This window comes from Muscardinus avellanarius, assembly GCF_963383645.1.
Source record: "Muscardinus avellanarius genome assembly, chromosome: X".
Classification (NCBI taxonomy): domain Eukaryota; kingdom Metazoa; phylum Chordata; class Mammalia; order Rodentia; family Gliridae; genus Muscardinus; species Muscardinus avellanarius.
In genome coordinates this window covers 126,526,097-126,541,030 of record NC_137792.1, presented here as the reverse complement: position 1 = coordinate 126,541,030, position 14,934 = coordinate 126,526,097, and the positions used below count along the sequence as shown (strand labels likewise).

At 34.2% G+C, this 14,934-nt stretch overlaps 1 protein-coding gene across 2 annotated transcripts in view; it reads right to left on the bottom strand.

Moving 5' to 3' along the window:
* The window catches only part of DIAPH2 (diaphanous related formin 2), a gene marked incomplete at both ends in the record, with an annotated part of 850,504 nt that overhangs the window by 588,510 nt on the left and 247,060 nt on the right, over positions 1–14,934 (bottom strand). For both annotated transcript variants that reach the window (XM_080719289.1, XM_080719290.1), the window contains 3 exons: positions 1,517–1,633; positions 3,508–3,626; positions 10,016–10,126. In XM_080719289.1, the coding sequence (XP_080575415.1) occupies positions 1,517–1,633; positions 3,508–3,626; positions 10,016–10,126 (347 nt within the window). The remainder of the gene's footprint in view (positions 1–1,516; positions 1,634–3,507; positions 3,627–10,015; positions 10,127–14,934) is intronic.

Below are 14,934 nucleotides of genomic sequence, written 5' to 3'. Positions count from 1 at the left end.
TTGTATTAAAATATGGGGAAGATTTAGTACTTGTAATGGGCTAATAAATTCAACAGACAAAAAACAGAAAGGAGTATTACTACAGATAAATTATGCCATAAACATGCCTACATATAACATTGTCAACCTAATAAAAGTTTGAAAATGAAGCCAAACAGACTCTAATTCCTCTTCTATATCTTTAGTCATAGGGCTCATCCTAAGAAAGAATAAAATATGATATACATTCTACTTCAGAGGCTTTGCAAGTCGACATCTGGTCTATGGTAAATAATATTGGATCAAAATCTTAGTATGTCCATCAACCTTGAGTAAATAACAAAAAATATAATTGTGCTCTTTCAGGCCAGGTTAAAAATCCATAAGTGGAATACAAATGCTTCTTGCACTTCTACCTCACATGGATGTCCTAGGATCTACAGGATGCCATAAGTGAGTAGACTCTGATGTATTTATACTTAATGAGAAATGGATAATTCATACAAATGGTGTCCCCAGGTAACTGATTACTCCTGCACACGGTACCCCTCTAAATGTCTTAGCTTAATTTAGAAAACAGTAATCATTTTAATGAATTACTATATTTCCTGTTTTAAACAGCATAAATTTAATATTTCAATATTTATGTCTCTGTAATATCATGATGCCTATCAAATTATTGTATGGGCATATTTAAGATGAGTGAACTGACACACACCTACAATCCCAGTGCTTGGAAGGTTGACACAGGAAAATCCAAGTCTGAGGCCAGCCTCTGCTACTTAGGAAGGCCCTCAAAAAGGTAGCAAGACACTGTTTCAAAATTTAAATGTTACAAAAATAAAAAGAGGGCTGGGGATGCAGCTCAGAAACAAAATATCTCTAAATTCAATCTCCAGACCCACAAAAAACAGAAACCTAAAAAGAGTCTCTGGAAAAGTTAAATACAAGATCACAGTCAGCAGTCGATGGATCATTGCAGTCACTTGGAAGCCTTTTTATAACTTTCTGATTTTCAAATATATTACCTGTTACAAGACTGTAAAACTTTTAACTTCATGAGTTATAATTATACTCATTTATTTTGGATAATTACATTACTAGGCATAAAAGTGAAATATTTCATGATTTTTCTTACATGTTAAAATTATATTTATTACGAGGTAAATACTATACAAGAGCAATAACACTGAAACTTATTAAAATGGATAAGATAAAGAATATCTAGGATATTCAGTGTTTTCTCTGTATTGCCAATTAACTAGACAGAAAATTTATCACCCAGTCAATAATATCTCATAGGCTCATTGCAACTAACAGTCCTGTAACTGGAGTACCCCATTTTTACAAGTAGACCTATTTTCTAGCTCAATAAAACTTAAGTAAACATCTTTTATTAAAATATTACCTAAGTAGTCAAACTCTTATATTGAAACTTTCATATATGCATAAATTGCTTAGGCCCCACTATGTTGTTAATTTTCCTTTGATATCAAAGTCAAATAATAAATACAGCACTGTCAGGACTGCTTCTTACCTGATATAATAATCATTTCTGATGAGCAAAAAATGTTGTAGAATGGATAGTAAGTAATTTTCGGCAGCAGTGTCTTTCAACATGTTATACAAAAGGTGGTAGATTTCATTCATATCAGTACAAAGTAAGTAAAGGAAATCAACTCGAGATTCATAACGAAAGCAACTGAATTTTTTAATATATACATTGGTCATTTTTGTTTCGCCTACTGTGTCTAAACCTTCAACGTCACGATCAACATTTAAATATTTATATAAAGAAAAATGTTCTGTGCAAACATTTTAATCTTCAACTGGAGAATCAGCCCTAAAGAACCTTTCCAAGATGATTTGGTTGTCAAAAGCTTAAAGGATCAATCATTCCCTTTATTTTGAAGTCGAGATTAAACTTGGTATCACTGAAATTGCAAGGCCATCAATGAGAATGGTTTAGTCTTTATCTCACGGTGCTTTTGAGAGAGGACCTCCATCAGCCATGTAAGGCATTACTACTCTATTTTTACAAGAGCACATGAAATAGAAGGCGAAAGAGAATGTCGTGAACTACGAAAGGATCACAAAGCAGCTGCATTTTATCCAGATGAAATATTTACCAAATCCAAAATTACCTTTTGCATTCAATTGTATTTCATCATTTGATAAATGGTTGAGAATTAAGACAATGGAGGTTAAAGCATGTTTCTCTTAAGAGAGAAGTACAAGCGTAGATGCATTTAGTGAACTAGAAAACATTTCAAAAATGGATTCACTTAAAAAAAAATAAGGGCCTGGAAAAATCAATGTAAAATAAAGGTAAAAGACAAGATGTAATCCAACATCTTAAAAATAACCTGAAATGTCAACATTTTCTCTGAAGTAGAATTAAGTACATGATGGATTACTTTGTAGACTCCATTTAAGAGGGCTGTGTGAAAGTATCAAAAGGTCCCCTAAATGGCTACAGAAGGGATTCAAAAATAATCTTATGGTGACATTTAATTAGAAGAGAAATCTATAAAATATATTTACGAATTTACATAAAATGCATTTAGTATTAAAGAAGCCACGAATAGACTGGTAGCACTAATTTTCAATAATAACTTATTCCTTATAATGACATTGTTATTTATAGCACAGTCATCCAATATCTATATGTAAGACTTCAATCGGCACATCGAGAGAACAGAGTGAAGTATAACACGTCTGCCCTCAGTCTCACAAGAGCAGGGACGTATACATAAGTAAGACAGCACTGTCAAAGTTTCAAGTAAGGGGATGTTTCTAAAGCATTTTCAGGTGCTGAGGAGAGAGAGGGGAAAAATCACATCAACGAGAAGTCCAGTTCTAAGCTCACTTTTACGCTAAAGTGTTGCACAACTTCCCAGGATCCATAAGTAAAAATCGAATGGCTTTGAAACAAATGGACGGCAGTGCTGACAACCATCTCTTAGACCTAAAATCATTTCACATAATGTCACTGCCATAGGAAGAAGATTGCATGCTAGCTGTATTTGACTCCGATATTTCTATGACAGAGTCTTGATATAGTCAGCTACTAATGAATGTGAACTTTTTTGTCATTGTTAGGAAACACAAATATCTAACAGGGAATAAATATTTAAGGCAACTGAATCATATACGGGTTTGAAGTTCCATTTATTCAGCTGAAAACATATATTACCTATAGTCACGTATAAACTAAGTCAAATTTTCCTCATCCTTCTATAGAAGATATACCGTTTTAGATTCTTCTCTGAGAGACCACGGAGCAGAAAATACCTATAATACAGTGAACCCCTGTACAGATTTCTATGTCTGGGTAAATCATTAAGATAGTCTGAGAAACCCTCAGTTATCACTTTCAAGGAAAGAATCATAGTGAGGTTCCAACGTAAATAAATGGATATAAATTGGGCTGGCATACAAGAAGTCTAATAACAGTCCATAAAATGGCCCATAAACTCCTTTTTCACAATATACACAAGATTATTCTTAAAGATTTTCAAAGGATATTCCATTTCTGCTCGAATATCATTGAGACGGTGTGACAATTCAGTTACATCATCCTCTTTGTTCTCATCAAACACTTTCAACTGAATATCCAGCTCATCGTTCTCTTTTTCTTTCAAATCCTAATATACAAACATAAAACTTAGCAGACGATCAACAGTCTGACAGCAGCATATTTTGATAATAAGGGACAGAACAAATTTATTCATTTATATACACAAACGCAATTTTAAATACTGACCCAGGCACTTGGTGTCCTGAAAAAAAAGCAAATATAATGAAGGTTTTCCATTCCAAAATAAAAAGAACCTCGCTGCAGTCCCTGCATTTTTCCTTCATGCCCCATATCTTGATTATTCACATTAAAAAATTAACGATCACTTCTACCACAACAAAAAACACTAATTGCTAACAAGCCGAATAAATGCTGTCGTTTTGACTAAACATACTAATCAAAGATTGCAAAAGAACTCATGCAGTTAGAACATTCACATATGCCTCTGGCAAAAAAGCAAATAGAGATCAATTGTATTAACGAAGACCGAATGCAAGGATATATTCAAGCACAACAGTCCCAAGTATGGCGTGAAAGGTCGTATAAACAAATTTCTTTTCAATGGTATTTCGTGATTTTTAAAGCAAAAGACATTGCGAATTTTTATCAAGCTGTATGTCTAGCCTCCTCCCGCACCTTTCATTCTTGCTTAGCCTAATCACAAAATACCAACTTGGGCATTGAAGATTTCTTTTTGTAATACATCATAAGCACATGCATTCCAAACGTTGGATAGTTCTCAAAAATAAGGATGGAAACATGCCACACTAGAGATTGTTGGGCTTAAGATATATCACCTGGAATATCTTTTAATATGTGTCCATTTAGTTGCAGCTTTCAAAACCCAAATCGAGAATCACCACTGTGGATGCTCAAGGGTGATACCAAAAGTGGGAATAGGATGTTCAGAGCTGAGCGTGAATTCTAAAAGGAAATGCAAGCACGGTGTACTTCAAAGCAGGGAAAGAAACAAAATGGAAGGCGGTTCTCGTTTCAATTTTTATTTGACAGAACAGTTATAAATGGAGATCCAATGGCTTTTACTGTAGCCAAACACAAATTTTAGCAACTTTTAGATGTTCTGTATTTATATTGACCTACATTTATGACCACTCATATGTACCTATAGAGCATATGAAAATACTTTTTAATATGTTTCTATATAATCTTATGTATGGATATAATAAATCAATGTATAGTTAGTTTCCTCCTTAATAAAAATTTGCTTTGGGTCTACTTTTCCAGTTTGAAGGGAAGTCGTGAGATTTATTAAAATGCAACATTATCTAGTACTAGTGGGTCTTATAAGGTGATAGCTAAGCTCTATTCAGAAAATTGCAGGAGGCAAACATACCCAATATGCTGACCATTACAGACACAATCTTGCACACATCTTAGAGTAGGGCTTTTCTTTGTTCTTACGGCATAAAACATTCTCATAGACATTTATCATAAAACGTGAACGGATGCAATTGTGTGAAAAATAGCCAAACTGAAGTAAAGCAACATCACTTAATTAGCAGTTGAACACTAAACAACATGGAAAGCAGCCGAAATGAGGAAAACGATCAGGGAAAATAACGGGCTCAATGGATAATTGAGAAAGCACAACACAGAAAGATAGAGACAAAGGCAGTAGAAGTGTTCTTTATTAATAATATCGCAGATATATTTATATTTATATCTATGAAATGTTCTTTGGGGTTAAATGTCAAATCCTAAAAGATATATCCATGAAATCATGATAAAATAACATTTCATAAATGAATAAAATATTTATGTGATATAAATGACAAGTATATAAAAATGAAAATATATCAATGTTTTATGTTATAAAACATAGAATGTCACAAGAATACTGAATTATACTACTATTAATATGTGAAGTATTATGAATTTGCTTCAGTTATTTTTTAAACAGGCCTATTGTTTATAGTCGTGAAACATTTTTGCATAATCCTTGCAACTTATAATTAAGTTTGTACAATACAGTATACTTCAAAGGAAATCAAAGCTTGTTACCAGTATACAACTGATTACCAACCAAGCAATCAAAATTTAATCTGAAAAAAAAAAATTTGTCGGGCGTGGTGGCGCACACTTGTAATCCCAGCATTCGGGAGGCTGAAACAGGAGGATCACAGCTGTTGGCCAGCCTCAGCTACTTAGTGAGGCCCTTCACAACTCAGTGAGACCCTGTTTCAAAATAAAGAATAAAAATTAGGGCTGGGGCTGTAGCTAACAGGTAGAATGCCCCTGGGTCCATCCCAAGTACACATAAAAAGGAATGGGTTTATCAGTCTTTCAAAAGAGTTAAAGTATGCTCATTGCCTATAAAATTTCTTACTAGGTCGTCCCTTAATATATCTGATTTATTTAACTATTTTATACTAAAACAAGCAGATTAAGAAAATTTCACTGGAAGTGTATGCAATAAAGAAAATACTATTTAAATTTACTTTTATTTTATGGTACTGGAAATTAAACTCATGTCTGGTCTACCTCTGAACTATGTCTTCAGCCTCTTTTATTTATTTTTTTTATTTTGAAACAGGGTCTTGATAAATTACTGCAAAGCCGGGCGTGGTGGCGCACGCTTATAATCCCCGCTCTTGGGAGGCAGAGACAGGAGGATCACGCAGGTTCGAAGCCAGCCATGCGTGCTGGCTTAGGAGACCCTGTTTCCAAATAAAAATGAAAAAATAGGTCTGGGAGTATAGCCCGGAGGTAGAAGGGCTTCCAGGAACCCCAGTACCACAATAAACAAATAAATAAATAAATAAATAAGTAAATAAATAAATAAATAAATAAATAAAACAAATTACCGCACAATGGTCTCAAATCTGTAATCCTTCTGTGTCAGCCTCCTAAATACTGGGATTACAGGCCTATGTCATCATGCCTGGCAAAACATGCTACTTTTTCTTTTTTGGAGTTACTGGGGATCATGGAAACCCTTCTACCTCCGGGCTACACTCCCAGACCTATTTTTATACATTTTATTTGAAAACAGGGTCTCTTAAACCAGCACAGCTGGCTTTGAACCTGCGCGATCCTCCTGTCTCCGCCTCCCAAGCGCGGGGATTACAAGCGTGCGCCACCATGCCTGGCCAGAACATGCTACTTTGAAAGTCACTGTAGACTATGAAACACATCATTTATTCCAAATTATTAAAGCAAATTTATCAAAAGTAAACTTTCCATATAAGTAAAATATAAACTCCCTTTAAACACCATATTTTAGCCATATGGTTAGGGGAATTTTGAAAATAAAAGTTTATAAAAAAGTCCTTGTCTTATAGATCCTGATAAGATAAAGGTTTTACTTTGCTGAAATATTATGATCACAAAGTACTTAAGTACTAAAGTACTAAGAACTATTTTCCCCTCATAATGAATAGATCCAAATAAGTATCATTTTTATCCATATACCAACAAATAATAATAGCCTTAGTTTCCTTTAATTTTCTTCATTGAATAAGCTATAGTCTAGAAAAGTGGGAGTTCTTCTTGTGAGAAATGTGTATAAGTGTATAAAATGAGAATAACCATGTATGGTGGTGCAATACTGTAATCCCAGTGCTTGTTGGGAGGCTGAGATAGAATGATCAGAGGTTCACAACCAGCCTCAGCAAGGTATAAGAACTTTTTTTCCAAATAGAAATAATTAAAAAGGGTCAAGGGTGTAGCTCAAAAATAAAGTACCCCTAATTTCAATCCCCAGTTCCTATAAAAGCTCATCTGTTTATATTTCATCTATTTATATTTACATATATATATATATATATATATATATATATAGAGAGAGAGAGAGAGAGAGATGAAAGATTTTAATAAGCTTCAATGCCAATGCATGTTAAATGTTGGTACAAAATCTAGTGGTTTAAATTTAAATATTTAATTAGATAATAGTTGAATGTGAAATACAGATATCGTACATTAAAAGATAACCATTCCTTCCTTTTCTAAATTGTACTAATTAAACTGTAAGAAATAAAAAGCAGTGAAACCTAACATTCCCAAAGTATATCTGGCTAGATTTCGTTTCTCCTCTTATATAGCAGAAATACCTGGGAAGGATTTTTTTCGAACCAAATATTTCAAAATCTTCTTTGATAAGATTTTGACAATCTCTCTTTTGGGGAATACGTCCAAACTCGTGGATAAGAATCAGAATCATATTTGAGCATATTTAACCCCACTGTCTAAGAGAAAGAAAAAATTTTGAGAATCCCTGTAGGCTCTAATCCAAAAATTTAGAAACACAATAATGATGTTTCCTACCTTCTCTTCTTTACAATGAATAAGCTCTGAAAGTCTCATTGAAAGCATCCACAATTAATACATGTATTAAGATGCATACAGTGCCAAAAAGAGCCTTTATGTATAGGGCTAAATAGCCAAGGGATGAGTGTAGCTTAAAAATTGGTATAAAACCTTAGTTATCGCTATAATTAACTGAATAATGTGCCATGATATCACTGAGCGCAGAAGATATTAATACATTCAAACAAAAGAGCAAATGGTTAGGATGAGACCTACCATGCCATACCTTTGGAAAAGATGAGTGCTGAATAAATTAAAATGAGAATGACAGCTTCTGTCACTAACCAGCTATTCAGTAGTATAAGGCATAAAACAAATGTTCAATTATAAACAGACAAAGAGAATTCAAAGATGTAATAGGACTCAGGTAGAAAGACATGGTGCCTTAGGAACGGTGTACAGGATGCTAAGGAGCCCTTCAAGCCAGCAAGTGTTGAAAGACATTACTTCGCAAATATAGAGAGCCAGTCAGGTAAGGAAAAGCATGAAAACCAACGAGTAGGCAACTCAAAAGCAATGCAGAATGAAAACTATAAGATTACAAAGAGATTAGTGGTAAAAGAAGGAGTAAGTTACACACGCCATAACTGGTGGATGCACCCATGTTTACTGAACATTGAACTTCTATGTAGCCCACTTCAAATGTAAGGGTTTGGGGGACATAATGGGGATTGAAGCCAGGAACATTCCACCAATAACTCCAGCCCTATACTTTATATATTTTTTTATTTGAAATTGTCTTTCTAGGTTGTGGAGTCTTCCTATGTTGCTGAGGCCATCCTCAAAGCTCTGATCCTCCTGTCTCAGCCTCCCAAGTATTGCGATTACAGGTCTGTGATAAGCATACCTGGCTAAAATGTTGTTTTCATTCACTACAACCAATTCTTTGATTTTTTTTTAAACTGGGAATTGAACCTAGGAGCATTATATCTAAGCTAGACCCCAGCCCTTTTTTACTTTTTCTTTTGAAACAGGATCTAAGTTGCTGAAATCCTCACGTAGTTGCTGAGGCTGGCTTTGAAACTGTGATCCACCTATGTCAGCCTGCCAAGTACTGGGATTCAAAGTGAGTACCACCAGATCCAGCGCAATCCCTTCATTTTCAAAGCAAAGAATTAGAGAACCTCTCAAGATGGCATTGACATAGATTTCTGAAACCAGGCAGACACAATTATATATTGACTTAAAATAGGCTTAAATAGATCAAATCACATGCACTATTATGATTTTTATTATTAATGCATACTCTTTCATTTAAGAATATATGAAACAAGTTGCAGATGCTTACTATAGGCTGACTCCTCTCTAGGAAAACCTCCACAGTTTGGATACTTCTAGAAACCTGGATCCTCTACACTTGATCATGAGTTATTATTTTTCTTTCCTGGCCCTTTATTTTCCTACTACACCTCCTCACTATTACTCCTTGTCTTTCAGGCATGTTCTAAATAGTTAAAGTGAAGGAAAGAGTGAAATTTTGTCACCTTTAACAATGCCCTACTGTTCAGGGAAGACACTCTTCAGTTAATGGACATAAAAGTAGCCACAGTAGGTCTAGTCATAGACTAAGGGTGCTCATTGATCTCAGATTTTAACTATAGAATTATTCCAAATTATTTTAATACTATCAAATTAGATTACTCACAATGTAAGAAATAGAACTATTTTTCTTTAGTAAAGTTCAAGAAGAACTATAAAATAGAAATATTTGGACAATATTTCTATAACATACTAACCATAACTTCATGCAGAGTTATACTGAATACAAATGAATCAATCTAAGTTATCAAAAAGAAAAGTAAAATTTTTTAATTGAAAATTGAAGCTGAAAATAAAACTAATCTTCTATGTCCTCAATATTCAAAATTCAAAGTAAAGAAGTTTCCTTTTGGCTTGAATTAAAGGAAAAAAGCATCACTTCAGGGCACATCGTTAGCTGAATTCTGAATCATCTCTTGTATACTGAGAATGATATTACTGCTATAGAAAAAATGTTTTCATAATGCTAATGCTGTATAAAAGGAAACCAGCAAGGCGCATGTATATATTCTGCTTTAAGACACACTTTTGCCTAAAGCGAGAAAAATGTTAAAAGTTTACAAACATAATAAATGCATACACTGAACTTACGGGTAACATTAGTTTTAGTCCTGAACGGAGGAATTCATTCCTTAAATGTATTCGAAAATCAAGCTCATACGGAGAAGTGACAAGGGCATTTATAAACTGCATGCAGGCAACCTGCAATAAACAAGCAACGTCTGTTAAAAAACACACTTTGATAAGTTAAGAAAATATTTACTGAATACACTCATAATACAATTGCTAAATTCATTAATACATATTATAAAATAAATATATAACTTTAGATCATAAACAACAAAATTAGCAAAAGTTTCCAATGTGCAAAATAATTATAACAAACGTGTGATGCGTGGTCAAGTAAGTTTGGTTTTGTTGAACAATATGAAGGAATATTAAATTCCCTCTGAGAAACCCAAACTTCTAATGTTCATGTACATAGAGCCCTTTGAAAAGATCCTGAAATATATCTTTCATATCCAGCTGAACTCAGTGTACACTTGGTCTCAATTCTACATGGTTATATTTTTCTAAAACAAGTCAAATGAAGATAAAAAGTACCCTAAAAGTAAAAGAAAACAGTGATAACTTAGAAATATTATTAATTCCTACCTGTTCATGCTCTTACTAAAATGGATTAATGAAAATATATAGAGTATTAAAATATGTAGTTAAAATGAATTTATTTAGTTGGTGTAAAAAAAAACGCAAGTGAATTAAAATCAACTAGAAGGCACTTTGACACCAATACTAACATGTACTACATAATGAAATATATAAGAGATTGTTTCCGAACGAAATCCTTCCTTGATTTTAATTTTATTCACACTGAGAAATAAGTTTTGCTTTTCTTACATTCGTATTTTGAGGTTACCTTTTATAAAAGGGGGCTTATTTTCTGAAAGCTAGAAGAAATTAGCAAATGGTAATCTCCAGGTGTAGCATACATGATACCTGAAAAGTATTCTTAGAAAATGCTGCTTATATCGATGGTATCTGGTTAATAGTTTAATTGAAGAGTTTAACATTTCAATAGATTGTAAACTATGCAGTGAGTAGTGGAAGTTTTCAAGAGCTGAGTTCAAGGAGATTACTAGAAAATACCAATTTTAATATCTGTTACATATAGTTAGAAAAATGAGAAATAAACATTAAAAATAGAAAATACTTTAAATGTATTTTTATTTGATGAATCAAGACCCATTATGAAGACAGATTGTGTGTGTGTGTGTGTGTGTGTGTGTGTGTGTGTGTGTGTGTGTAACAGGAGATTGAAGCCAGGAACATTCTAACTTCACACTCCACCCCCAGAACTAATTTTATTCTTTATTTTGAAATAGGATCTGACTAGGTTGTGGAGGGCCTCAGTAAATAGCTGAGTCTGGTTGTGAACCCGTGATCCTTGTGTCTCAGCCTCCCAAGTACTGGGATTAGGATGACAAGCAGGTGCCACCATGCCCGACATTTAGAGTTTTTTTTTTTTAACATGGGGTAAAATGATAAAAGATAAAATATATATTGCTTTTGTTTTTGTATTTAAAGCTGTTCTTGGGGAAGGTAGCCTATTCATCTTACATCTAGGTTCAAAAATCAAAAGTTGCATGTTCTAAAAGGAGTCATAGCTGCACAATTCACCATAGCCAGACTCTGGAACCAGCCAAGATGTCCACCAACAGATGAATGGATTACAAAACTGTGGGATATGGACACAATGGAATTGTACTCAGCCATAAAGAAAAACACAATTACATCATTTACAGGGAAATGGATGGAACTGGAGGACATTATGCTAAATAAGAATAGTAAGTCACAAAAAGTAAAAAATTGGATATTCTCCCTAATATGTGGCTGCTAGGGAGAAAACGGGTCATAGGATTGGAACTCTAGACAAAGAAGGAGAAACTATAGATGAGCAAATAAGGCGACCTAAGTGAGGAGGATGGAAGGGAGAGGGGAAATCCTCTAATGTGCATGATGAACATTCACAAACATATCCAAGCCAATCACTAAGCCAAACCGAAGAAGGAAGGAAGGTGGGAACTGGGTGAGGGCTAAATGAATGATGTGCGCACATGTGCCTCTACTATCTTGTACCCCATTAAGATGTAAGAATACAATGCACCCATAAAATTTCTTAAATAAAAAGGGTTAGTTGTTTATAACATTACTAGGTATCTAAATAGCAAGTAAATAATATAGGCTGATTTCTAAGAGTGTCCAGATATCAGGATAAAACAAACAACTAAATAGTCTCCATCGAAATGGAATTACCTTAAAAAGATATATCAGTTTTGTTATTATGAAGTAATAGCATACTTTACAGTAAGAACTGGTATTAGTTTCAATAGGCTGGCTATAAGTTTACATACTTGTCCAAGGGCTATAATATTTCATTTGCTTGAATGATTCATGTTATATTACAACCATGACATGAATGAACAAGCCAAAGTCCATAACCTATCCAGAATTAATAGAGAGAAAAGTTGCCATCTGCTACGATTGTTTTTGCCAGAAGAATTCTAGTTTAATGACTTGCATTAATACCCTACAAGTAAAGAGAACATTTCCATAAGAAACAAATGAGTGTTAAAATTAAGAAATAAATCAACATCAAAATAACTTTATATTTAACAAGATAAATACTGTAATGCTATTAAATATTTTTATCTAACGTACATTTCATTGAATTGTAAAACAAAAACGTTGACTCTATTGTTTACATTATAAAATAATTATAAGATTAGTCTTATTAACAAGCAAAAGCAATAGATTAACAATATACAATATACCACTTATTGCTTATCAAATTCTGATACACATCTAATTAATTATAAATAACATAAAATGAACTGTCATAACAACACATATATTTATATTTCATGACTGTGAGGAATAAAAAATCATCTTAATTATTTCCATCCCTTCACCCCACAATTACTGCCCTTTCCAAGTAAGAGGAACCAACCAATTTGAAACTGAACTGTCACTATTTACAAATACAAAAGTAAAAAAAATATAATTGCCACCAGGAGTGGTGGCGCACGCTTGTAATCCCCGCACTTGCGAGGTGGAGACAGGAGGATCGCGCGGGTTCGAAGCCAGTCACGCTGGCTTAAGAGACCCTGTTTCCAAATAAAAAATATAAAAATAGGTCTGGGAGTGTAGCCCGGAAGTAGAAGGGCTTCCAGGAACCCCAGTACCACCAAAAAAAAAAAAATCATATATATATAATAAAATTGCCTTAAAGGGCCGACTATTATTATTTATGAAGATGAAATATCCATTGTATGGATTCTGAATTCACAGGTAAATACAACTCACCAAAAGAGTATCATCATTATCATTGCTAATTATCAATGTATTACATGTTTTACATAATTTACCATCTAGTTTTGCTCTCATGAGACCATGGGAGATAATATGATTATCCTTATTTTCCAGATGAGGAAACCCATGTCCCTAAATGACATGGCTTTAATAACAATACAGAAATTCTCCAGCACCTTCCACATGTCTCATAAATTCCATGGATGGATCTATCAGACAAAGGATTTTAAGGATAGGTATGAAAATAAAATTTAACTGCTACATGATGCTTTGTATATTAGAGAATATAAAATATAGAAAATACTGTACTGTAAAACTAGAGCTCAATTAGAAAAGCATACACTTTTACAGTATATCACCTACTGTGTACTTATCACAATGCCTAATGGAATGCAAAGCAAAACAGCAGAAGTAGAAAATGATTCTCACTTCATATACATTCTGTGCGGTAACAGATGGACAGCACTTCATCATCCAAAGTAACCGTCTCTCGCTCGTCTTCCTCTCTTTCTGCTATGCTAGCCCCACCTCGTATGCACACGCATGCGAACGGATGCACACATGCGTGTGTATAGTCACACGCACACACACACTACAGCTCCGTGCTATTTAGCATCCGAGCCTCTAATCACAGTTTAGATTTAAAGACAATTAGCCTAAAAACTCATTTGTTCTGGTTCACTAGCTCAAAAACTGAAGAGTTCAAAAGTTACCTGTGGCTGGGACCCATCGCATATTGGACAGCATAGATGTAGAACACTGGAGAAAAGTTCGATGACTAGAACTGCACTGGAGACTTTAAAGAAAAAGAAAAGCTTCTGGCCAATCTCTGAAACCTCACCTCCAAAGAAGTCCGAAGCTCATTCCTGAACAGTGACAGTTTCAAACCTGGCACGCTCAACGCCCAAACAGATAAATCTTTTAACACTGGGAGTGAACTCCATTGTCCTCTTACAATGCAAAATCAATCTACTTTCTAAAAAAAATCTAGCACTTGAGATCGAAAGTAAAGAATCATGAGATTTTAAATTTGGAGAGAAGCCGGGCGTGGTGGCGCACGCTTGTAATCCCCACACTTGGGAGGCAGAGACAGGAGGATCGTGCAGGTTCGAAGCCAGCCACGAGCGTTGGCTTAGGAGACCCTGTTTCCAAATAAAAATGTAAAAATAGGTCTGGGAGTGTAGCCCGGAGGTAGAAGGGCTTCCAGGAACCCCAGTACCACCAAAAAAAAATTTAAAAAAAATAAATAAATTTGGAGAGAATATGAAACACTCTCCTCTTGTACATTCCTTTAGAGGTAAAGAAACAAAACCTAGAGAGAGAAGTCAATTTATCTAAGGTGATATAGCTAATAAGCCCCAGTGAGGGGACGAAATCCATGACCTTTAACCTTAGATTCTTTCTACCACAAATGCGCAAATCTAGACTTCTGGAATATCGTTTCTCCTTATACCAGCAACAAACAAAAAATGCCCTTGAACCAAATGCCACAAAGTCCTTTCTCCACGTTTCCTTTGTTGCTTAGTTTCTTTTTAATGGCTTTAATCTTCAAAATGGTCTGCCATATATGTCGGAGTTTTTAACAAAGATTCCATGGAAATAAACATTTTCAATGTGAGTAAATTTTGTCCAATAATTAG